This window comes from Haemorhous mexicanus, chromosome 3 (assembly GCF_027477595.1).
Source record: "Haemorhous mexicanus isolate bHaeMex1 chromosome 3, bHaeMex1.pri, whole genome shotgun sequence".
NCBI classification, from domain to species: Eukaryota; Metazoa; Chordata; class Aves; order Passeriformes; family Fringillidae; genus Haemorhous; species Haemorhous mexicanus.
This window is the reverse complement of record NC_082343.1, coordinates 87,821,423-87,835,516: the sequence shown is the minus strand read 5'-3', so window position 1 is coordinate 87,835,516 and position 14,094 is coordinate 87,821,423. Positions and strand designations below refer to the sequence as shown.

Below are 14,094 nucleotides of genomic sequence, written 5' to 3'. Positions count from 1 at the left end.
CTGTGGCTTTTTAGGAGATACAAAAAAGTCTAACTGAATAGAATCAGCAGAAGCAGATGTAAGTCAGTGGTGTGCCTTGGCAGCCAAAAGGGGGAACCATGTATTTGAGGGGTGCATCATGCCTGGCATCACTAGCCAGTCAGGAGGGGTGATTATCCCACTGCATCCAGCCTTGGTGCTGCCTCACCTCGAGTACTGTGTGCACTTCTGGGCCCCACAGGTTTAGAAGGTCCTTCAGTGCATCTGGAGGAGGGCAACAAAACTGGTGACAGGGCTCAAAGGCATGTCCTGTGAGGAGCAGCTAAAGGCTTTGGTTCCTCTAGTCTGGCTGAGGGGCACTCCCATTGCTATCCACAGATTTCTGAGGAAGCCAAGTGGAGACAGAGGTGGAATCCAGTAGTACGAGGTGTGGGAATGCTTGAAACCTGCAGCAGGGGAGCTTCAGACTGGACAGTAGGAAGCATTTCTTTACTGGGAGGATGGTCCACCACTGGAGCAGGTTTCCTAGAGATGTAATTGATGTCTGAAACTTGTCAGTGCTTAAGAGGATTTTGGACATTGCCAATAATAACATGCTTTAACTTTTGGTAAGCCCTGAAATGATCAGGTCCCTTCCAACTGGAATGTTCTGTTCTGTTCTGTCCTGTTCTATAATTCATGATGTAATTAAGATAAGAGCTGTGACACCAATGGCTTCATGATGTAATGATATCCAGGAGTTTAACAGGACATTTATTTGGATTCTAAAAATATTTGAAGCCACATTAGTTGAAATAGTTAAAGCAATAAGTTATATTAACCCAAATATATTGATGTTAGTTACTTTTTCCCGTGGTGACATAATTCTGTGAGGTTAATTCTGGGTGCTCCTTTCCTTAAGAGTGATAAATCCTGTGTGTGGTTTCAAAAATTTTAGTCTTTATCTGGGCTGCAGAATCAATGGAGAATAGTAACTTGGGTGTCATAGAGGGTTGAATGGATTGTAAAAGTGTTTCAGTCTCCGTGGATGTAAAGCAAAATGTTCAAACAGAGAACATGGACAACAGCCTGCACCAAACAGAGAAGTAATGTTGCTGTAGGTTGGTGTTCATACTTTTGCAGCTCTGCAAAAGGTATCTCACATCTTCCATCAGCCATGGAAAGGGAGCAGCACTGCTGTAATGTTGATGTTTTGGTAAGTGTGTGGTAGTTAGTCTCACAGATTTCTGACAGTGTGATATTTCTTCTTTTTTGTTCAGGTACCTTTGGGACTCTTGTTCTTCCAGCAGTAAGTATTTTTTTCCTTCCCTCCTTCCTCAGAAAATGTTGACTGCCTGTAACTTACCACCCGTTGGTGTTGACGATATATTTTGCATGTGATCTCAGTTGTTTTCACAGTATCAGATGAGTGTATTTCCTGACCAATAAATCAAGGGTTTTGCAGATCAAATGCTCTGCAGCTTTCTAGAAGTAATTACAGGACTTGGGAGCTGATTTCCAGCATCAACACAAACTATCATAGAACTTGAACACAAAAATTTGATTTGTGGCTTTTTTTACTGCCTGATACCTCCATCTGTATTTTAGACACACCTTGAAGGCTAATTAAAGCTGAAAAAATCGTGTAAAGCAACAATTGAGAAATACCAAAATAAAATATATTTATATACAATCTTTGTATAGGGCTTGGAAATGCATATTCAGTGGAAGTACATTAAAAACCCAAAAATGTATCTTGAATTGTGTGTTGTGTATGAATCCTGAATTAATGATCCTGAATATTCATCTTGAAAACCCAATCTAAAGAATTATGTACTTATATCAGGAAAAAAGTTTTACCAAAGTCATCCATAAATCTGGGTATCCCTTAATCTGGTGGGTTTAAGTTCTGTCCTCAAAAAACCTGTCTCTGATTCAATAGTTTGGAAGTATTTGATAGATGGATAATCAATGACAATGAGCAGCTCAACATTATGAAGATTACTAGGTTGAAATGCATCTGTATGAACTATACATTAGCAAATGTAGAAAATTCTTTTCATTTAAAAAAAATTAATAAGTTCCTTAATATAATCTGGCCAGGTCTTAAAATGTTCAAGCACCTAAAACTAGGCAGGATATTTTCCTCCCTCTCTCGTTGCTATCTGAAGAGATGAAAATTGACTCATTTTTTAACTACAAGATTTTCTATTAGTTTGTGTAGCCACAGTAGACTTAGATTTTGTCCAAAGTGTAATTTGCTGGTAGCAGAAGGTGGGTAATGAGTTTCTGGATTCAGCCTCATCTTTTCCAGTGGAAACAGTAGCTGCTTTGTCTGAGGTACTTGTGATGGTGGTTGGTGTAGTCAGAAGTACGTGAGATGGCCTTTTTCTCTCTTGTGTTAGGACTGCCAAAATGGGGATAGTAATACCATTCATTTGGGATGTTTTGACTAAGATAAAATATTTTCACAGCAAGTTCCTGCTACTTAGTATTAAAAGCTCTTTTGCTCATATTTGGGTTGAGAAACAACCCTTTAAAGAAGGAGTTGGTGGGGCTGAGGTAGTCACTATTACTGTAGCAATTGTGGAAATGTTGTGTTAGTGCAGTTTCTGGTAGCATAAATGTGTGAAACAGAAGGTGGGTTATGTTGCACATCAGCAGTCCTAATACACTGCCATGGCAATGAAAACCTCATTGTCTCTGACCTTTACATCAAGAAAGGCAGTTATGTCACTGTGTTTTGGGAAGGAAAGATCTTTTGAAATATAACAGGTATAAAAATCTAGGGAGATACCCATGCTATCTGTCATTATTAGTGGTAGGAAAGGGATACAGGAAAATAGATGAAGTCTCTAAATGGCATTTATAGAAGATTTACATTTTTAAAGAAGAAATTGAAGACAATACTTGCAGCAAAATAATGCTGTAAGAGTACAATTCACTGCAATGATGAAACAAGACCAGGTTATTTTGCCCCCTTTTGATTTTGAATTATTATAACATGTCCTGGACTTCTTATAGTGAATCCTATCTGATTTTTAGGGATTACAGCTTCTTTAAGAAATAGTAATATTCATAAATGAATGTAGTATTTGATAGATGCAGTAGCTAAGGCTGTTCATCTTATTTAAGATATTGCAGAATACTTGGCGTGGAATTTGGAGGGTGTTGAAATATGTGAATCATATGTTCTTGGCAATGTGTGTACAAAAACCTGAAGCTGGAGAAAATGCAAAATCCTTTTCAGTGTGGAACTTTGCATCTAAAATTTAATTCTATAAATCCAGATTTTAAAGGAGGGATGTCTTCTTCCCATGTCATCACAGGCCTGCTTATAGGTGAAAAAGAGCCTCTTTTATTTTTCCCCCTTGATTTTTTTTTCCTGGCTTGTTTTAAAAACAGAAAGTTAATAGAGAGGGATGGAATTGTGGTTGATTCCTCTTTATAGGTAAACACACAGAGAAGGAAATGTATTCTCTACAGATATTTACATCTACCTCCTTTGTCACCCAGTAACATTTTCCCATGTTTGTGAATCCCTGTTGCCTCAGTGTGCGCTGTTAAAATGAGTTTTGACAGCAGTACAGCCTTTCTTTATAGCACTTGGTAGGATACTTTTGAAGTGCTGTGCCTGCTGAGTTAACAGCTGTAATTTTCATTACACTGCAAGAGGAGTGCTTCAGTTCCATATGTTATGCTGCAAAATGCAAGCCTTTCTTTGATTGTCTTAACTTCAGAGGTTTTATTCCAGATTTACAGTTTCAGCTCCAAACAGAAGCATGTGACTCTTAAGCTTTTCAGCAGGGCTGCTTGTTGGAATGAGCTGTGTGCTGTGTTAAAACCCTTCCCCTTCTTCAAAGAGACATTCTGGCAGTACAGAAGCCAGCATCTGGGCTGGAATGTCCCTGGGGTCACTGGTTGTCTGTGAAGGCTCTGCTCAAGTAAAATTCCGGTGTGCTGCAGCATCTCTGCTTTAAGCCTTTCAACCCCTGTGACTGGGATTCCTCCCAGCTAACTTTAGGAAATGAAGTGATGCATCTGAATTATGAGCTCTAGATTTCCTCTGTGCACTGGAAAGACACAGAGAGAGAGAAGAAATCTGTGCGTGATTACTCTGACCTTATGTGATCTAAATTTCTTTGCCAGTGATATCTGTCTCCTCTGCTAGCACTGAAGGAGCTTTCAATGTCTATAAAAAAAAAAGTTAACCATATAAAATTTATGTTCCTTTATTTCTTAATATTTTTGGAAGAATAATTATTTTACATTCTAAATGAGTCACAACACATGCTGTAATTATTAATTATGAAAGTGAAATGAGACATAATCAGGTTGCTGTTGAAAAACAGTACCTCACCTTATGAAAACCAAATTCTGTATTTGATTTTTCTACCCCATAGGACATAAAGCTAAAGACTGTAAAAAAACAAGTGCAAAGTTCTCCTGCTGTTCTGCTCATCTTGCTTACACGTACCTTCTTCAGATATTTTATTTTTGGAAAATTTCATAGCAAAAAGTGATGAAGAAAAATATTATCCCATTATATCAAACCAAAGAAATTTCAAAATAACTTTAAAAAGGGAGCACAATCTATGCATGTGTAAGACTGTGAATTGCATATGAATGCATAGATACTTATATTCTTGAAAACCTGATTACTACTTAAAATTAGATGGAAATGCATTGTTGTGCTTCTGATAAGACATTTTCTGGTAATTGTTGAAATAGTACATTAAAGTAATGAATAAAATCCCCTTTATTTTTTCGAAAATTTACATAAGTTGACAAGTTCAGGTATAAATTAGTCCTTTATGTCAAATGCTTTTTAAATAATAGTGTCTTCAAGAATCTTTTGGATGCCTAACAGAGTGTCACTATTTCTTTTTAAGCTGCCTCTGAACAGTGCTTCTGGGAATTATGAATTACTGGTGGAGGGCGTTGCTGATGGCCGGCACATCTTCTCTAACCGTACCAGCCTGATGTACATGTCCAAGAGCACCTCTGTGTTCATCCAGACTGATAAATCCATGTATAAACCAGGACAGGATGTGCTCTTCCGCATTGTCACTGTCTATCCTGATCTCAAACCTTACAATGTGTTTCTGAATATATATATCCGAGTAAGTATCCACAGGAACACGGTGAGATGTCAGATTGTGTCACCTGTTATAAATTTGTGACAAATACAGATGGTTTGAATTGCTACCTAAATCTTGCTAGCAAGGCCACTCACATTTAACATGCAGCTTGACTTTTCTCCTAGGATCCTCGGAAGAAATTGATTCAGCAGTGGTTGATGGAGGAGGGTGATTTGGGTGTAGTTTCCAAAAAATTTCAGTTATCAATGAACCCTCCACTAGGAGACTGGTCCATAGAAGTGGAAGTGAACGTGAGTATTAACATTGCCAAACCACAGAGAGATTTTTTTCTTTGCTAGTTGTGTGTAAAATTGTGTTTATGTTGCTGAAGCGAGTTATAAACATGGATCATGAGATGAGCAAATCCTTCCTCGTGTCAAATATTGGGCAAGATACTATGCAAACCTCACAGGATTTTCAATAGTACGTGGTTTTGTGGGGAAGGATAAAAAAACCCACATACATACTTTATCCTAAGGTCTGTGTTTTGATTCCAGGATAAAGATGGTATTAAAAGAGCGCGGAGTTGCAATATTAATATAAAAGAAAGATCTCATGGAGTAGAGTTTTTTCCTTTTTGAGTGAAATGCTCCTACATTTATTTTGTAAACAAATACACAGAAATTTATTGTACCATGCTGTGCAGCCAGTCAGTGTCTGAAGGGTTGAGGAACCAAGACTATTTACAGATCTTTGCCTAGTTTTAGGCGTGTTTCAGCAACTCACAGTGACTGATGAGTTACTGAGGAAAAAATAACTTTGTAAAATAGAAAGGATGACTAGTAATACAGGACTATTGCAAAACAAAACTGGAAAAGTATCTGTTGCATGTTGCTATTGGTAGTAGCGCTCTCAGGCCAGTCCTTCAAGCTGTTACACTCCTCATACACCATGGAACATGTTTCAAAAATAGCTGGAGCTTTAGCTGTTCAAAACTCTGTGTGTCAGGGTTATTTAGCCTGCTTTTTAATACCTATAATTTGGGAACTGCATTTCCTTTTTGGCTAGCAGTGGCTGTTCAGAGACATTTAGCAAGTATAAACAGGACTGCTTAATGTTACATAATGAGGGAGGTGATGGGTAGAAAGGAGAAAAACTCACATGATCGTGTGTTACTCGGGAGTAACATTTACCAGTACCAGTTATATGTTTGATAGATTTCTGTAGGCTTAGGCATCTGAGGGTGGTGCTCAAGTGAGTGTCAGGACTGGATTTTTCAAACACGTTGTCATGTGGGTGTGGAGTTGTTGCTGTTGTCTGTGATGGGAAAAATGTATGAAGTTGTTCCTGCACTCCTCCCTGTGCTCTGCCACTCCTTCCCATCCCCTGCTTGCTGTTCAGTGGCCTCTCAGCCACGCTGAAGCAGCTGTAGTCAGGCTGAGATCTAAAGTGCAGTGGGGAAGTGACCCAAACTGAAAAGCATCTGTGTGTTTTTCTTGGCCTAGAGCAGACCAGTTCACTGATCCAGCTGAGAAGCCATCCCCACTCACAGCTATTGTAGGTGCTTTTCAGCAGCTGGGGAACTGTGGCTCAGACATGGAGACAAAGGCTGGTGGCAGTGGTGGGCTCCTTCAACAGCTCACATGCCAAGCAAAAAAGTGTTTGTGAAATGTTGCTTGGGCTTTCTGCAAAGGCTTGAATAATGCTGAAATTAGGAGATAACTGAGTTGTGGCAGCTGTTTTCAGGATCTGAATGAGTGCCGCTCCCTCCTGAAATAAAACCTAAGAGAGAAAAATATTGTACAGTTGAAAGAAAAATGCCTTGTAAATTCATCTGGGCTAATGAAACAGCTGTGAGAAAAGTGAAGTGACACCTTAGTAGAGTGTAGTTGATGGTATTCTAAATTTTAGCCGTGCTACAGAAGGTTAATGATCTTGGAAAATATATGTCAGAGTGAGAATGTCTCGCAAGTCATGAGTAACGAGGAGAAAGTAAATAGAGAATGTTTTTTTCCTGTATTTCAACATATAGCTAAAGGGCATCAGGTAGAGGAGGTAAAGAGTGATTTCAAAATGACTGAAGCATCATAACTGAACTGCAGAGCACAGCACTGGCAGTTATTGTGAATACTGAAAATTTAAATGGGATCAAAAAGGGTCTGGACAAATTCTCAGTACACTCCATTGAGAACTGATAGTTAAAAAGGCCTTAGGTGTCAGCTCAAGACACAGTGTGACTCCTGGCTGCCCTGGTTGTTGCAGTTCCCCAGGTGTTCTCTATTACTTCATGGTTGCCTTTTTAGAAAATGCATTCTAACAACACAGATTGCTGGAGTAGCTGAATACAAAGGTACCAAACTTGTGTTAAAAGGAGATCAGGCTAAATGGTTCCTTTTGACATTTAAACTCTTTGAATTGAAAATTAAGATGGGGAGAAAAAAAAGTGTATATTATACTTAAAAAAAAAAAAAGGTTTTAGACCTTGGTGTCCAGAAAAAAATGGCTATTCTTTTAGTGCTTATCCTTTGGGAATAGAACAGCAACTCCAAGTCCCACACAGAAATACTTATGTTTACTTGCAGGCCCGTTTTTGTTTACAGTTACTCTGCTTTAATTTTCAAATTCCGTGTTGAATATAATGGCAAAGCAATGTGCATTATTTCTACAGCACGTGCCAGCATATCTTCATTGGATCAGGGTGTCATATGCAGGATACATTAAGTGACTATTGCAATAGTCACACTATTAGATGTGCCTAGTGTGTTGTCTCACAGACTTATTTTTCTGAAAGTGTGTCAACCACTGGATTATTAAAACCTGCAAGGCCCCTTGCGGAATAAAGGAAGAGAACTTTCCTAATGGGAAACTACTTTATTCTCTTGGTTGCAAGGGAGTTTATGCCATGAAATACAAGATCATGTGGGATGGGATTCAGTTAGAACTTTGAGTTGTGTAGGGGTCTCTGTGTTGGTGATATAGTGGAGATTTAGTGGGTGTTCAGTGAAAGTTGCTGAGTGACTGGATCACTCCCAGTGGATATTCCTAGCTGTTAGCTGGATATTCCTCTCTTCCTCAGCAGCTCTGCTGTTCAAGGGAGGTGTAGGTTTTATTGTGCCATATGTAAAGTTGCATAGATTCACCAATCTCTTCCTGATAAGAGAGGCCACTGAGAACTTGGATTTACTGCTAAGGAAGACTTAGTATATGACTGGGATTTTTAACAGATATGTCTTCCTCTCCTTAACTAGTACTGCCAGCTCTGGCTCTGCATGGCATCCAGCCGGCTTATGGGTCTGTTGAGGCTTTAGGAGCATCTTCAAATGGCAAACCCAGACAGATCTATGCATGACTTAGCTATCCTGATGCTGTGACCTGGGCTTTCTAGTTAAATAAGCCAGCCTTTCTTTCTCATTTTCCCTCTTGTCTTTAAAGAATTGTTAAGTGCTTAAATAACATTTCCCTTCTCATGATTACAGATCAGCTCCCAAGTGTACTGAGTCTTGATTTTTGGAAGTGCTTCCTCTGAATCCTGTTTTAAATCAGGTTTTGGCTGCTTGCTGCTGTTAAACATCCTGTAGTATTTTTAATAAAAGTTCAGGTGTTAGTACAGCTGTTCCAGGAAAACTCAAGACAGAGTAATTACGGTCTGGTTTCCAAGTCTCTACCTTGTATTTTAGTTGGATATCTTATATTTCCTGTTGCTGAAAGACTTCTAGTTGTTGAGTTTTTGTAGCATGCACCTCTAACCAGAAGTCGTTTCTAGTTAAATGGCATTTTGTTATCTAATTTATGGAAGTTGTTATGTGTGAATTTATGATCAAATATTGAAGAGTAGTAATGTTTCAGGTGCAACAAGGGCTTTCCAAAATATTTTTAAGAGTATTACATTTTTTTTAAAGCTTCAGCTATAAAGCAAACTTTCAGAATCAGCTGGGAATGATTATATACTTTACATGTTGAATTTTTTAGCTTTTGAGGTTTAATATATGTTGCAGTGTATCCACAGCAAATTCCGTCATGTTTTATGCTAGATCAGTTATGGATTTCACATTTGATGTGTTAAGTTTAATGTTGTATATATAATTGCTTAAAAAAATGTATCACACTTCTTCAAAATCAGACTGTACATAAAACCCTTGGCATTGCCTGAGTATTGAGTAGTTTGCAAATTACACAGATATTCAAGAAATAATTAATAGTGGTGACACTGGTGGGACTCTGACTAATTTCTGGAGACTGTGCTATTGAATTTGAACAGAATTTAATTTTGGGGTTTGTTTCTTGCATGTAAAAACAAAGCATGGGAGTGATCATGAAGTGCTTCTGTTAGTTCTGTCTAGACAAAAATCTGTTTTATTTAGAGTGCTCCTGACAGGGCCTGTGAGACAATGAGGGAGCCCCAGGAATGCAGCTGGTGCCAGCACTGTGCTTTTCCAGGGCAAAGCCCTGGACCACACCCTAAGTCTTTCCCCATGCTCTAACAGCAGTGCATGTCAATGTCAGAAACAAATAAGAAAATGGACCCAGACCAGATTAATTTCAGGGACTTTCAGTTGCCAAAGAAGAAAAAAAAGTAAAATCTGTGGGGAATGGTTCCTGTGACCTCACTTTCATTGGGTCAGACCCAATGAATGGAAACAGGAGAGTTCATCACAGCAGAGCAGAATCTAGACTGTAGTTAGGGATTCTTGGATGTCAGGATACACAGCATCTCAGGCTTCCCTGCAGAAAGGCTCATCCTCCTCATCATCCCAGAACACTTTCTGGATCTCTTTTTGGCACAATTTTCTTACTCTGGGCGATTGGCACAGAATGCAGTAGGTGTACTGCAGTTTGAGAAATGCTGATTTAGAGCAAAATGTTATTAGTCTGGAAGGATGAGTGTAGTTAAGAAGCAGGAGAAGACATGGAAGACAAAACCTGTACTAGAATGAAGCAGCTCTGGAAAAAATGGAATAGGCATGGTGTTGTTTTCCCTTCTTAAAGAAAACCTCTAAAAACCTCTCTTGGGTGGCGCATATATAACTAACTGGCTAACTGCTAATGTTGTCTCAAAAGCTTCTGTTCCTGGAAACTGGTTTAACAACTTCCACTTCAGTATATTTGAACAATATTTGCCAGAGAGACAGCCTTGCCCTAATGAACTAAAATGACTGAGTGGTTGAAGTGCTGTTACTTGTCCTACTTCAGACCAGCTTGGTTAAAAAAATGTGTTAGTAGGAAAATCTGGCTTGGTATTCACATCATCAAGACAACCAAGTAGGGTCTTTGCCTTTCCCTGAGCTATCAAGCACGGCTTGATTTCTGTCACAAGGCTTGTCATTTTAGAGAAGATGCAGCCAGGAGTGCTAGTCTCACTGTAATCTCTGTTTTCTACTTCTTACACTTATCTTAGTTTTTAATTGTACTTTTAAAATTTTATTTTTACTTCTAAGATGAAGGGAAACAATATTTCATATTCAAGGGAGATGCTTTTTCACCGTGCTGTCTGGGATAACATTTTGTTTGGGTTTGCTTTATGGCAAGGGTCACATATATAGGTAGTATTGGAAGTAAAAGCTGTGCAGGGAACAAGATGTGAGATGAATTCACTGCAGGACATTTCCCTAAGATGTGTTCCTAAGACTACCTGATAGTAATCTCATTGTGGACTGATTTATGCATGTCAGTGCTGTAGCATTTTGTCTTGCAAATATTATGTTGCTCAAATGTTGTGAAAATATCTGATTCTGCATGTATATTTTCAAACCTAGGAATATAAAGATGGAAGTTATTTTGGTGATCAGCAACTTGATCATCAAGTCAGCAGCAATCTGATTTTTACTTTGCTAGGAGTATTTTGCTGGGAGATGTGTAAATACAGATATGTAAAGGGCTTGGTCTGAGGTGCTTAACTTGCAAAGTTGTTGATCGGGTAACAAAAGTTTGTAATTGATTCCATTTTAAGTACTGGTCATAGGGTTTTTTCCATAGGAGTTCTGAGCTTATCCTCTTTTGCTACCGTCATTCCTATCTGATGCATCTTGATTCCACCTGACAATTGGTTATCCATATTCATTTTTCTTTTCCCTCCTGGAGGAAATGAGTGAAAAATTTAGAAAAATAGGAAAATAGAAGAGAACAGAAGTAACAGCACATTATGTAGTTCCTTGATTTCTTTCTTTGATTTTAAGTAACAAATAGCTGAGACAAGAAGATACAACACAAGGGTGTCTTTGCTGAAGTAAGTATGGCTGTGGACTGTAAAAACACTGCAGCCATCTTTTGAGTAAATGTGGACTCATAAGATAATACAAAGTTTAGAAATAGTCTCGTCCACTAGATAGACTCTGTAGGAGCCTCTTGTTTGTAGTAGTTAATTTAAGATGTGCTAGCAAAGATGGTGCTGGTATTATCAGTCATGTTTTATCATGGTGACTGTGACTACTTATGCTAGGTAGTTTTATTCTAGCTAGCTCAGGTGTTAATTTTTTTTAGTACAGAAACCAGGCATATGTAGATAGATGTCTGCAGACTGGAAGCTGCACAAGCTGTTCATGATAAATACTTAGAATCTGCTTCACATGAACTTCTGTTCTGTAAATATGTACTACCTGGTCTCCACAGGAGCTGATAGGGATTGAGCCATGATTTAAAATCACACCATGTCAGAAATTGTAGTTTAACTTGAATATGGGTGGGATTTGGCCAAGAAGGTATGTTGAATTTACTAATCTAACCACAATTGTGTGTATTTTCTCATATGAATCTTTTTCAATAGGGTCAAGTTCATTATCAAAGATTTAAAGTGATGGAATATGGTAAGTGTTATTTAGTAGTGACCAAAATCAGTAGTGATTCTCCATTAATTTATACTGGCTTCCCTTGTCTGGCATGAACATTTTAAATACTCACAGAAAGTTTAATTTCCAAATCTTTGGCTTCTCTGAGACTGACCAAAAATCAAATCTTATTAGCTGCCCTGTTTATCTTTGGTAGTTTTAATGATCCCAAAATATCTGTATAGTATCTGGATGTGAAGCTTGCTGATGATTCTGTAAAGACTGAATAAGCTAAATGTTCTATATTTCAGACTCAGAAGCTTAAATGTGGGCTGTTTTTATGATGCTTGTTTATCCTTTCAACAAAAAGTCATAGACTGGCAATTGGCTTAAAAAGACATCAAATGTTTTATTAGGAAACTTAGGAACTAGTAGTCTTTATCAAATTACATGTTCTGCCCCTGTTACTTAAAAAAAGAAATATTACTTCTGTGAATTTAATGCTTCTTGTAATTTTTTTTTAGTTTTACCAAAATTTGATGTCATGATAACAACACCCTTATACTACTCTTTGAGAGATGAAGATGTAACTGGTGTTGTCTCTGCAAAGTAAGTAAATCACTGATTCTGTTGTCACCCTCACTTTTAAGAAACTTAATGTGGTTCTCTAAGTGTCAAAGTAAAAATTAGAATGCTAATAAAGCCCCATCTATTCAAAATTAGTTAACTAGTACCTGTTTCTACTTGCTGGATTTTGTTGTAACAAGGTTCAGTAGATTTTCAGACTTCTAGTAAGTTCTTTTGGTCTGGTAAACATAGTTCTAGACTATAGCTATACATTTTCAGCTGCCTTATTTGAACATTTCTAAAGTTTCTTGCTTGCAATATGTATTTTGATGCTTTTTTTTTGTTCTTATATTTCTTTTATGGTACTCTCCAATTTACCATGTTAAGGTCTGTAGGTACAGTGACTGTATATTATTAGGCAAACTTCTATGGACATTCTTCTTGTTCCAGTAAATCAGCATTGCAGATTTCAAGCATAGGTTTCTCATATCAAAATACCTATAACCATAAATAGGTAAAGAATGAAAAGCTCTTGAGAAATTCAGAAGAAACTTCACTGTAGACTCCTGTGTAAATAATATTTTATTTTTCAGCTGAGCAAATATCTAGACAAAAAATTACTACATATTAATCTCAGAAATTAGTTTTGTTTTTGAAGATGAGAGCCAGATAGAGCTACCTGATAGACTGAAGAAGATCTATCTAAGAAGACTGAAATAAAAAAGGGTCTTTTGTGGGTTATCTAATTCCTTAAAATACATACATTCTGAAGAAGCACTCAGTTTACAAGTGAAATGCAGAAATCATTGTTTAGCAGGCTATTTAAATTAAGTGTTTGGACTTTGAGAAAACACTTCTTTCTTTGTAGAGTGCATGCAGCCTGATATTATAAACTGTCAGTGCCAGGTTGAATGGGGCCCTGAGCAACCTGATCTAGTGGGTGGCATCCCTGTACATGGCAGGGGGGTTAGAACTATATGACCCTTAAGATCTCTTCCATCTCAAACCATTCTGTGATTCTGTGAATCTCCTAGGGGGCAATTTAAAAAAAGTTTGCCTCGCTTTTTTTTCCCTGTTCTACTTTGCTTTTGGAATTCATTATATGCCAGCTAATATTTGATTTCTTAGGCTGTTTTGGTCTTCCCCAGGACACTTGTCCCTTTCATTTGGTATACTCATAAGGTGTTTGGAAGTGTACCTGTTTGCTGTAATAAATTCATACTTAGACACCAGTGAAGCATCTGAGGTTGAACCCCAGCAGTGACAAAGTTTTACTGATACATCGTAATTATTTACAGAGAATGACTTGATTCCTGATGACTACTGTTTTTTAGAGACATAATGCCTCTTTATACAACTTGTAGATGTCATAAAGCTCATTTTTTTCTCTGGAGTATTATTAGATCAAGTTAAGTACAGGGATGCTGCCTAATGGCCGTATAATTTCAAGGTTAATGGCAGCTTATTATTGTAATTAATAACAAGGTCTGCTTAGACTGAGTTTAAATGCCAGACAGTGTTATCAGAGTTGTTCCTGTAACTATGCTGTTTGATTTTTCTTTCTTTCTGCTTTTCAGCTTTGATATTACTTAAGTGGCTGCATAATGATTTAAAGTACTTTTAAGTTACCACACCTGCATGTATTACTGCTGAGGACTTGAATGATTTTAGGTGTCCTGTCTGTCCTCATGTTGTTCCTCCCCTCCTTCACTTCTCTGTCTCAATTT

The 14,094-nt window shown here is 37.8% G+C and overlaps 1 protein-coding gene across 2 annotated transcripts in view; it reads left to right on the top strand.

The window, feature by feature from the left end:
- CD109 (CD109 molecule) overlaps positions 1 to 14,094 on the top strand; it is a 72,718-nt gene that overhangs the window by 13,656 nt on the left and 44,968 nt on the right. Inside the window, exons 3-7 of one of the 2 annotated variants that reach the window (XM_059842606.1) lie at positions 1,239 to 1,267; positions 4,851 to 5,081; positions 5,225 to 5,350; positions 11,800 to 11,839; positions 12,325 to 12,409. In XM_059842606.1, the coding sequence (XP_059698589.1) occupies positions 1,239 to 1,267; positions 4,851 to 5,081; positions 5,225 to 5,350; positions 11,800 to 11,839; positions 12,325 to 12,409 (511 nt within the window). Of the gene's footprint in view, positions 1 to 1,238; positions 1,268 to 4,850; positions 5,082 to 5,224; positions 5,351 to 11,799; positions 11,840 to 12,324; positions 12,410 to 14,094 lie in introns of those variants that run through there. The other variant, XM_059842607.1, reaches the window with a different exon arrangement.